General features: G+C 34.6%; 2 protein-coding genes across 13 annotated transcripts; both read right to left on the reverse strand.

Annotated features, from left to right (window-relative positions):
• Positions 1-2: 2 nt before the first annotated feature.
• On the reverse strand, positions 3-4921 carry si:dkeyp-82a1.6 (torsin-1A-interacting protein 2). 2 transcript variants are annotated; one of them, XM_027166643.2, is made up of 8 exons: positions 4742-4919; positions 4263-4349; positions 2888-3052; positions 2599-2781; positions 2350-2466; positions 1630-1752; positions 1511-1561; positions 3-1399 (listed from the first exon to the last, which is right to left on the reverse strand). In XM_027166643.2, exons 1-8 carry the CDS (start codon positions 4809-4811, stop codon positions 612-614), a joined length of 1584 nt encoding a protein of 527 aa, XP_027022444.2. In that variant the 5' UTR covers positions 4812-4919; the 3' UTR covers positions 3-611. The 2 variants fall into 2 exon arrangements, with proteins under 2 accessions (XP_027022444.2, XP_027022445.2); XM_027166644.2 differs by lacking the exon at positions 1511-1561 and having other exon boundaries at positions 4742-4921.
• An 853-nt stretch (positions 4922-5774) lies between these two features.
• zgc:112962 (uncharacterized protein LOC548348 homolog) lies at positions 5775-10085 on the reverse strand. Of its 11 annotated transcripts, none has more exons than XM_047799773.1 (9): positions 9775-10085; positions 9242-9317; positions 8750-8815; positions 8443-8499; positions 8188-8292; positions 7888-7947; positions 7632-7778; positions 7180-7254; positions 5775-7036 (listed from the first exon to the last, which is right to left on the reverse strand). In XM_047799773.1, exons 2-9 carry the CDS (start codon positions 9246-9248, stop codon positions 6267-6269), a joined length of 1287 nt encoding a protein of 428 aa, XP_047655729.1. In that variant the 5' UTR covers positions 9249-9317; positions 9775-10085; the 3' UTR covers positions 5775-6266. The 11 variants fall into 11 exon arrangements, with proteins under 11 accessions (XP_047655729.1, XP_027022438.2, XP_027022437.2 ...); XM_027166637.2 differs by having other exon boundaries at positions 7632-7784; positions 9775-10084; XM_027166636.2 differs by having other exon boundaries at positions 7879-7947; positions 9775-10084.
• Positions 10086-10667: the final 582 nt, after the last annotated feature.

Below are 10667 nucleotides of genomic sequence, written 5' to 3' on the forward strand. Positions count from 1 at the left end.
AATACAAAAAGACATTCTAGTTTTAATATTTACATATTTAGTGAAATGCACAATTTTGAGCCAGAACAAAGCATAAACTTACAGCCAAAACTCCTCAAGGCTTGTGCTAAATTCAATCTGAGCTACTAGAAAAATAAATCCACAACATAAATTCTGTCGGTTCATCCACTGGTGCAAAGAGCTGACTCTTAAACCTGCACTGCTGTTGAAAGTGAGCTTTGTGTATAGTTTCGTGATGACTCTAGCTAGTTTGTAGAGAGTATATTAGAGAAATAATAAAAATCGGAATTATAATGAAATGAAGAAGGAATGTTGGACAAAACTGCATAACAAAGTATTGATATATTTACACTTTATAATAAAGATTTTTAACATGGCATTATTTCAACACCGGTGCCATGACATTAAGTGCATGACCTTCTAGAGATCTTGTTGCATATGTCCAAGATGTTAGAAGAAAACTAGACTTACAGATTTAGTCTTGACAATTAGATCGGAAAACCTGGCTAAGTGAGCACAGCACCAGCCATTTAGCTGCACAATCACAATAATTACATGATCCAGTAGCAAAACTCTGGTTTAAAAACCTTCAGTTTTTAGAATCCTCTCTCTCAACAGCCATTCTGTTCGATCTTCTGCTCTGCAGCTACAGGTAGGATGAGATGAGAGATTCTGCTCCAGAGCCCACTTAGCTTGTCTACATCCATCTGGTTAAACTCAACAGTTTTGTCAGAGGAGACAAACCTCCCTTTTAAGTACTCCTGAACTTGCTCTTCCACTGCACTCAGACAGAGCTTGAAGTCTAGTTCAGCAACAGGGAGCATGACAGTGAAAACCAAAAAGACTTTCTTAAAGGCAGAATTCTCATGATCACAATAGCGGTAGAAGATAAGTGTAGATCCAGGAGGAAGCTCTTCAAAACGGTGAATAACTGCTGCCTGGGTACCGCCCTCAAAGGCCTCTTTCAGTGTTTTATCAATGTCCATCTTAACCTGGTCGCTGTCTTGTGCACTTTTGCTGGTTGCGTCAATACTCAGGACTGAGGAGTTGAAGATGCTGGAAAAGGCTGCAGCTAAATGTTGTGCCAGACAGCCCAGAGTCTTCTCAGCATCATGACCAGAAGTTAGGATGAGACTTACTGGTTCAGTTGGATTAATCAGTTTAAGGTGGTTCTTAAGATGGATCTCAGCCCTTTTCCAGAGTTCCGGTCGCTGACTAGAGAATAGCGCCTTTAGTTCAGCTAAGTGGGTTTCAAAATTTGCACTGTACAACAATCTGTTTTGATGTTCAGTTATTCTTGATGAGGTTGGAAAATGTTGATAACCCATTAAACCCAAGGCAAGTGAGGCTATCAGGAACACAGCCCACTGAAGCCACCTGAATATACCCCATGCATCTGCTGTAAAGAGAAAGAATACCAGATACAGCATCATCATCATCATCATCATCATCATCATCAAAGATACTGAAAAGCCAAACTGTGTTTGATTGTGTGGAATGAAGGTAATACCTCTTGAGGACGAAGCTATACCTGTCTTTGTCATAACTTTTTTCCTTACTTCTACAAGGAAGAGAGAAAATTTTAAAGTTCTATTTGCACTCAAACAAAGCTGAGAGATGAGATGATACCTGTCTTTGTATGGCGTAGGGGCTGTTTTCCTGCAGGAATGTTGTTTGTCTTGAGGGAGGGTGTTGTGTGACCTTTCCTGTATGGATACCTTTCCCTGCTCTTAAAATCCACTTCAGAATCACCTACAATAAAAGTAAATGAAGAGCACGCATGATAAAGAAAATAAAATACTACAAAAATAAGTGAAATAAAAGTGATTACCCTGCATTCACACAGGCACACAAAAAATGTGTGCACATGAAAGTTCCTAACAAGTACATTAAAGAGTAAATTGAAATGTTGAACAAATTTACAGCAAAATATTAATTATGATGCTTTAAAGTAACAAAATCCAAATGTCTCTCTCCAGTAAACTCATCAGATAATTGGATAGTTAGGAAGAGTTCGGGATTATGTTGTCTGTTCTCTATTTTCCCAACTTCAGCTCCTACCTAGCTCTCATTCGACTGTGCATGGTGGAAAAAAGGAAAATACACACTTACTGTTATTAGTGTTTCACGTTTATCCGTGTTTAAACAATTAATTAATTAAAGGTAAACACAGTAATATGTAAAATTATGAGGATATAATGCATTATTATACACAAAAATAGACAAAGCAAAAAAAAACAAAAAACAACACACATTATATTACATGTCTACAAGCTAGGATAGTTGTGATCATTATAAACTGGGAGTGAGATTAGTGACACTGTTGTCTAAATGCAGTGTATTTCTGACCTCTGGCTTTCTCCTCCATTTTGTTTCGATAGTCTCTTATGCTGCTCCTTACAGTCAAAATATCTTTGTTCTCTATGGGTTCGAGTGTGACAGAAGAAGAGCCTGTTCTGGACGGTTCTGTGATGAAAACCAAATGGCAATAAGAAACATAAATGGAATACTGAATAGAAATATGATTAGGGAGCAATCATAGGTCAGCCTTACAAAAAGAAATATGTGTTATATCTCAAAGACAGAATGTTGACAAACCTCTTGATAAATTCTGAGAACCACGAACTGTGTCTCCACACGCTGTCAGTTTGGAAGGGTCTGTTGCCTGTGACTTTTGATTTGTTTTTCTTTGCCGCAAAAGAAATACCCTCATCTCCTCTGTTTCCAGATTCTCCACACGCAGTGTTTTGATGACTCTTTCTTCCTGGATGGGAGGTTTTGCTGGAACAGACACATAGACAGTGAGTTTGAACGCTACCTCTCAGTAACTCTCCCAACAAGTTTCTGAATGATTTAACTCAATCTGGATATAACAAAGTAAACTCACTCTTCATGACTGCCTCATTTCCACTTTCATCCTCTGAACTCATGTCTTGGTTCTGATCTTCAGATTCTTCCACATCCATTTCCACCGTATTAGTTTGGTCCCCATTCTGATGTCTGTCTCCTGCATCTTTCTCCACCTGAACCTTTGCGATCTTATCAGGAGATCCTGTTGGAAATTTGTAATATATTTAATATGATACTATACATGGATTGTAGAACATACATTCACTAGGAGAAAGCAAACACCAGACACACTACTGGGACCACTGGTAAAGAAAAGAGAATTAGGACAGGAAATAATGTCTTTGAGGTCAATTAGCTTGGGCCATTGCTGATACTAACCTTTTATTCATGTCAATTTATTTTAATACATTTTTAAAAAATCCTTATTAAAAAGATCTTTTAACTGGCTGGCAACATGATGAAGATTAGGAAACAGACAAATGAAAAGAGGCAAACCTTTGTTAGCCTTTGTAAATCAAGCAATATCTATAAAATGAATGAAAATTCCAATTCCCTCTCATATAGCCTGCCTGGCAGGGGACTAAAGTGTATTTTGTCCCCACACACAGTGAGGATGATGGTTGTTGGAAGATTTGCAGAAATTGCTATGTATCAATGTAACAAACTATTCTTCTCAAAGTATTAGAAGAAAAGCTTTCTTTGTACAATTACAAGCACCTGGAGTTTGCTAAATTATATTTTTGATGCAATATCAAGTATATCATTCTAGATGTTCTTTAGCTAGAACTATTACTATAGGGTTACTATAGAAAGAAAAGGACTTCAGGCACAAAAAAATCATTTGATATAAGACAAAGGATGTTTACACAAAAATAACCTAATTCCCACTGTTAAGTATTGTGAACATCAGTGAAGTTATGGGTGATTATTTAAGGCCCTGGAAACTGGATTAGGATATGTGGCATCATGACTCCCATGAATCAAAGTAAAAAATGTGGCTCCTATTGTCAAATATCATAATACTAGGATTTGAAACACATGTCCAAATCCACAGAAAAAAATAGTTCAGTGACCATATAATCACGCTTTTTGGCATTATGTATGAGCAATAATTATGACAAATTTTATTTTTATTTTCTTAGAATACAAATATAGAATAAAAGTCAGCATTAAAAGACGCCCTACATTATTATTATTATTATTATTATTATTATTATTATTATTATTATTATTATTATATGTCAATAGCCAATACAGTCAGAAACCGTCCACCTACAAAGTGGGTGATTACATGGTTACAAGCTACAAAGCAGGTAAGCGTACATTAGATCTGATCTGATCTGATTAGTGTGTTGGATCAACAAGCACAGAGTCAGGAAATTCTATCTAAAAGCTTTTTTTCACATGACAACCTTCTTCTGTGTTCGACTCCTCAGTGCTGTTGATGTCTCTCCTCCTCTTCAGAGCTCCTCTCGGTCTCAGATCAACGGGAAAAACTCCTAAACACAAAAACGTCTAATTTTTATTCCTTCCGAGTCTGTTCACTCATTTTAAAACAACAGTAACAGTAGTTTAATTGTTTGATCCGTACTAGTTTCCCTTTAGCTTTGCGATAACGGACAAAACGAAAGTAACTTTGGTTTGTCATTAATTCGGCTCGTTTTTAGCTATTGATCCTTTTCATACTGCTTTCTAATGTGTAATGTATATCTAAGTACAGTTAAATCTATGAAGACCAACCATTCGATACACATATTTACCAAATCTATCACTTTATTAGGTAGTAGATCCATCCAAACATGAAGTTCACATACATGTACAAACTACAAGAGAGCTAAAAAAAAAAAAAAAAAAGCTAACGACGGTCCATGATAACTCTGTATAGACAAACCTTTACTCCGCAATTGTCTGGTGCTTCTTCTTGAATTAGTTCCGTCTCTTTTCAAATCGACGCGGTCCATTTGAATCACATGAAATCAGGATTTTTTTAAATATAAAACTTTAACTCCATCCGACACAACTCACTACTGGTGAAAGGGAACTGAGAAATGTTTTCTGGAGGACACGTTTGTATGAACACCAGTCATTTCCGGAAACAACATCCGCTAGACACCAGAACGCAGAGATGAATTAGAAACTCTACATACAGAAATACATACTGCAGAACTATATAGTGTCCAGAAGTGACTTTTATGGCCTTTTGTTATATATATATATATTCTGACAGGCTATATACCTTTTGAACTCAAACCCAAATGTCTTTAGTGTATAACAAAAATAGTGCTGTCCTTGCTGTTCTAATACTGTTAATATGATGGGACTGTTTGTCTAAGTTGCTTGAGTCATAGGTTATAACTAGTTATAGTTATTGCTTGAGTTAAATTTTTTCAATTATTGCTTAGATTTGATTTGAGTCCAGTCAAACAGGCTAACTATACAAATTTAATTCTAAATATACCAATGATGTTAAAGGTGGGAGTAGTTCCACCCGTAACAATCTGAAATAAATAAATAAACAAATCACAGACTATACTTTGAGAAAAACTATTATATTTTTAGATATTAAATTCACATCTTGAAACATACCTACCTCATTTAACTGAGATTCTTTAATTGCTTTACTTTAGTGGGTAAATCCAAAAATGAGCCAGAGAGGTGACAGAAAAAGAACAGAAGTACAGCATAAATAGTATCTGGATATTTCTAATTTCTGGCATCAAGACATCACAACAGAGTTGTGAGAAAAGGTAGTGTTTGAAATGTCTGGATGCAATAAGCTGACATTTATTTAGAAATTATTTTGTAATTATATTGTAAATATAATTTATGTTTACAATATAAATTGCATATTTTGGCATATATTGTATAATATTGTAAAAACATTTATTTATTTAGCCTGCAAAACAAAATAAAAAATTTAATTCAACAATTAAAATGTTTTTTTATTTCAAATATATTCGTCATTTTACATATAAAGACTGCTCAAAACATTTACAAGTCCATTTACATTTCAGTGCCATTTGTAATTTGTTGATCTCACTAAACAATAAAAAATTGTTTAGCTGTCCTCATGCTCCTAACTCTACCAAATGTTTTAAAATTACATATGCATTCTGAGATTCAAATTAAATGAGCTGTGTAGAAAAAGGTAGAAGAAGCGAAAAAATTGTTAGATCCTTTGCAAGATTTCTATTGACAGATATTTTAATTACATCATTAAGAATTATAGATGAACCTTAACCTGTCACCTTAATGAATATTCATAAATGAATTCAAGTATTATCAGTCTCACTCTCTATCACACACACACACACACACACACACACACACACACACACACACACACACACACACACACACACAAACACACGTGAACTTAATATAATAAGCCTTCAGTTCAATTCACAGAAAGTCCTTTATGTTTGACATCCATTCTGTTCGATCTCCTGCTCGGCAGCTACAGGTAGGATGAGATGAGAGATTCTACTCCAGAGCCCACTTAGCTTGTCTAAATCCATCTTGTTAAACTCAACAGTCCTGTCAGAAGAGACAAACTTCACTTTTAAGTACTCTTGCACCATCTCCTCCACCGTTCCCAGACTGACATTAGGTGGAAAAGCTATCTCTTCCTGTAGCATGATAGTGAAAGCCAAAAAGACTTTCTTAAAGGCAGAATTCTCATGATCACAATAGCGGTAGAAGATGAGTGTAGATCCAGGAGGAAGCTCTTCAAAACGGTGAATAACTGCTGCCTGGGTACCGCCCTCAAAGGCCTCTTTCAGTGTTTCATCAATGTCCAACTTAACCTGGTCACTGTCTTGTGCACTTTTGCTGGTTCCATCAATACCCAGGACTGAGGAGTTAACAGCATTAGAAAATGCTGCAGCTAACCGTTGAGCCAGACAGCCCAGAGTCTTCTCAGCCTCACGACCAGAGGTTAAGATGAGACTCACTGGTTCAGTTGGATTAGTCAGATTGAGATGTTTCTTTAGATGGATTCTGCTTCTTCGCCAAACTTCATGGTGCTGGTTGGGGAAACTTTCTTGCACCTTGTCCATTTCTTGATAAAACATCTCCAGCAAGTTTAACTCTTTTTGCACAGGGGGAGATGAGGTTCTCCAAAACCACAAAATCAAAACCACAAGAGCAAGTAGAGAAAGTAAAATTGCAAGTAATATATACCGACCTGTGTATGAGAGAAAACAATACTATGTCTGTAACAGCAGAAATGCAGTATTAAAAAAAAAATATGTTGCTTCCAATTAATTTGTTTGGTTTCTTAAAATACTAAGTTACTGACCATGAGACCATGTTAAAAATAATACTTACTGAAGGTATCAGCAGCAACTGAGCTCCTTTTTGTTTTAGCATCATGGACAGGAATGTCACCTTTACCCAGATGTGCTATAGTACAAATGCATAAAATCAACCATCTATCATGAGTGCTAACAAATGTAATATATAATCCATAAAACATAATAATCTATTCACACAATCTTTAGGGCAATTGATGGACTCATACACAGCTATTACAAAAGTTCCAATACAGGCTTCATTAAGAGCCAGAGGCGACATGTTTGAACAGGATGTTTGTTGCAAATTTTCTTCTGGGAACCGAGTAAAATATATTTAATCCGTTTTATCCGTTTAAATAATTACATTTAATTCATCATATTTAATTATTTTAAATGATTAATACTTTGCAGATTCTGAAAAGAATATGCAAAGTTATGACCACAACTGTAATATACACACTGTACATATATTCAATAATACACTACCTAGGTTTTGTTTCTTATTGGATGTTCTCTGTCTTGGGCCATCACCAGCAGGTTGCACATCATTGTTTTCATTCTTGACTTTGCACTTTCCATCTGATGTGTCACAAGCCTTTTTTTCCCCCGCATCAGACTGAGCACCGGCTTCTGCTGTATCTATCAAGTAAAATGTATTTAAAATCCATCTCACAGTTTGAAATGTGAAATGTGTAGACCCTCTATATTCAGTAATCATGCACAAGGTAAACACCTTTCTTACTCTCCTTCTGTTGGTTATAGACTCGTGTGTCAGTTTCTTTAGGTTGCTCAGTGTCCAATTCTACATTAAAATGCAACATAAGGTTATTATTTTAAAAATGGATTTAAAGACAGAACAACAAACATCCAAAAACTTGAAATATATTAGGTTTCTATGGGTAATTATAGTCTGCAAATGCATGTAGAGGACAGGACAAACAATATGCTGGTTCTAGCCTGCTCGTAAATAATGTGGCTTATCATCATACAAACAAACAAACTCACACATATTAAGTACAACAACAGTTTCAATAGTACATACTTTTAACATGCTTCTTTTGCAAGGGCTTCACTCTCTGGTTTATTTCTGAAGATGCATCACCACTGTTGTTCTTCTGACTCCTTTCATCTACGCCTTCATCTACTTCTGTAAATTGCAAATGATAAAAAATTGATAATACATTTTTTCTGATAGTATTCTATTTTTCTGGTTATGACCTTAATAACGATGATGGCAATGATGATTATGGTGTGGCTTCAATTAATGCATATTGAATAGAAAAATTATTTTCATCACCATCATCTGTGTAACACTCTTCTTCTTTATCAGAATTGCAACTGTCTGCATCTCCACCTATCAAATGGACAGCTATAATTCAATTCTTAATACCACAACTAGATATTAAAGAAAGGTATCTATCTTGTGATAGTAAAAGGAAGAGTGTAAAAACAAATGCAATGATTCACATTTTAATACTATATAATGCAGAGGAAGCTAAAATAAATCAAACATGACAGGCTACTTGAGAACCTTGAAAGATTTTAAACCTTAATTTTGCTAAATGTATACCAAACCTAGAGTATAAAAGCTAAAAGCTAGGTACCTTGTTTTATTTTCTTTGGTGGATTACGCTCTCTTTTGTCATCCACCAAGGGCTGTTTCGTATCCCCTTCCATATAAAAAAATTCAGTATGTTTGAATCAATTGTTTCAGTATTTACAAATGCAAACACAGAAAAAATGCAATCCCAAAGATGAACCATAACTTCATTAAATAAAAAAGTCCTGGGTCAATTTTTAAACTTACTGAGACACAATAACTAACAGTATATATAAATCTAAGCTTGTATTTACTGCTTTTTTTTCTAGCAATTTATATTTATAGTAATCTCTCAGGGAAAAGAGGGATATATCTTGGACACAGACTTTTCATGTGGCTTAAATGTTATTACTGTTTACAGACAAGTGAGAATGCTGAATGAAAAAATGTCCAAATACAGAAAGTGAAGTAAAAATAAATACACAGTGTTGGGAAACACTAACAATGATTCTAGTGACAATACAATAGCGAAAAAGGAAAATGCACAAGTAATTACCATCCATTTTTTTTTTCAACACAATCCAGTTGTAAAAGAGAGGAGTCTGGAGTCAGTTCAGTGTCAATCTGTGTAGCTGCTTAAACAAAAACAAACCCCAAATACAAATATAGCCATGAACAGCAGTTACGTTAGTGTTAACGTTATTGTCTCTTGCCTGAGAAAACAAACCGTAACTAAACATTGTGAATACTAAAGAAAGTGCTCACACCAAACCGACCTAATTGTAAATATTGTAAATATAACAACAATAATACCATGAAATTCATCTTAAGTGATTTAGGTTTATTTATATCATTAAAAAAATGACTAAAATACATTAGGTGTAAACATGTTTCTTTAATTCAGTAGGATTGTTATCCATAATGTAACGTTGTGTAAACTTTGTACTTGTACAGCTAAGTTCCCAGAGCTAGCGTTAGCTCTTTTAACATGACACTTTACTTTAGTTCTGCTTAGGAGCGTTTTCTGAATCTCAATGATGAGATATAAACACATTTAAAAATAAAAACAAAAAAGATTATTATACTCACCGAGTCCATTTATTCCTACGTTAATAGTTTAGCAGAGATTACATTCAGTTTTGTCTGAAACTAACAAAAACGTGACGTCATTGTGATGATGTTGGTCGGGGCGAATTCCGTTCCGGATTGACAGCAAACCGGACGTTACAAAGGTTTCCCGTCTTTTAAACAAGCTATTATCTATCGTATTATTATTTCTCATACTGATCCACTTGTTTGACGGAGCCACGGGCATAAAATGTCCTATGTATAGGTCTACCCAAACAGGCGGAACCTATTATTTGCATTACTTGTTTCCCATCATTAGACCCTTGTTGTTCTCATTGTTCTGTTTTGAAACTCTACATGTATTTTGTTGTTCAGGAAAAACGAGGAAGTGATTGAAGAAAATAAACATTACACAATAATTACAGGTTTCTACACGAACAACATTATTCAGCTTTGCTCTAACACAAATCACTCTCAGTAGAGATACTAAAATAATAGTGTTCAAGTTGTATTTTAAATATACAGGTAATGGATAACACTATCTTAGTACTTAGTACATACTATCTTATCTTATTTCAGTGTCTCCAGTCATGTTGAAGAAATTCAAGACATTTAAAAAAAAAAAAGTTGTAAAAATTTGAAATCAGTGCTTTGCAGATTAAATGATGTACAAAAAAGCCTTTTGTGATTAAAAAGAAACAAAACATATTTTAATAATACCATGAATTATAATCTGTGATTTTTTTTTTATTTTTTTTACTTGAGCTCAGAATATGACTATATATATGGCAGGTTATAGCCTTGTTGTTTTTACCAAATAAACTTAAACTAGTTTCATTGGAACAGATCTGCAACCTACTTCCATGTTTCTGCTAAATATTTTATGTTTATGTATGTTTTTTAAAAAAAAAACC

The sequence above is a fragment of the Tachysurus fulvidraco genome, chromosome 14 (genome assembly GCF_022655615.1).
Source record: "Tachysurus fulvidraco isolate hzauxx_2018 chromosome 14, HZAU_PFXX_2.0, whole genome shotgun sequence".
Taxonomy (NCBI): domain Eukaryota; kingdom Metazoa; phylum Chordata; class Actinopteri; order Siluriformes; family Bagridae; genus Tachysurus; species Tachysurus fulvidraco.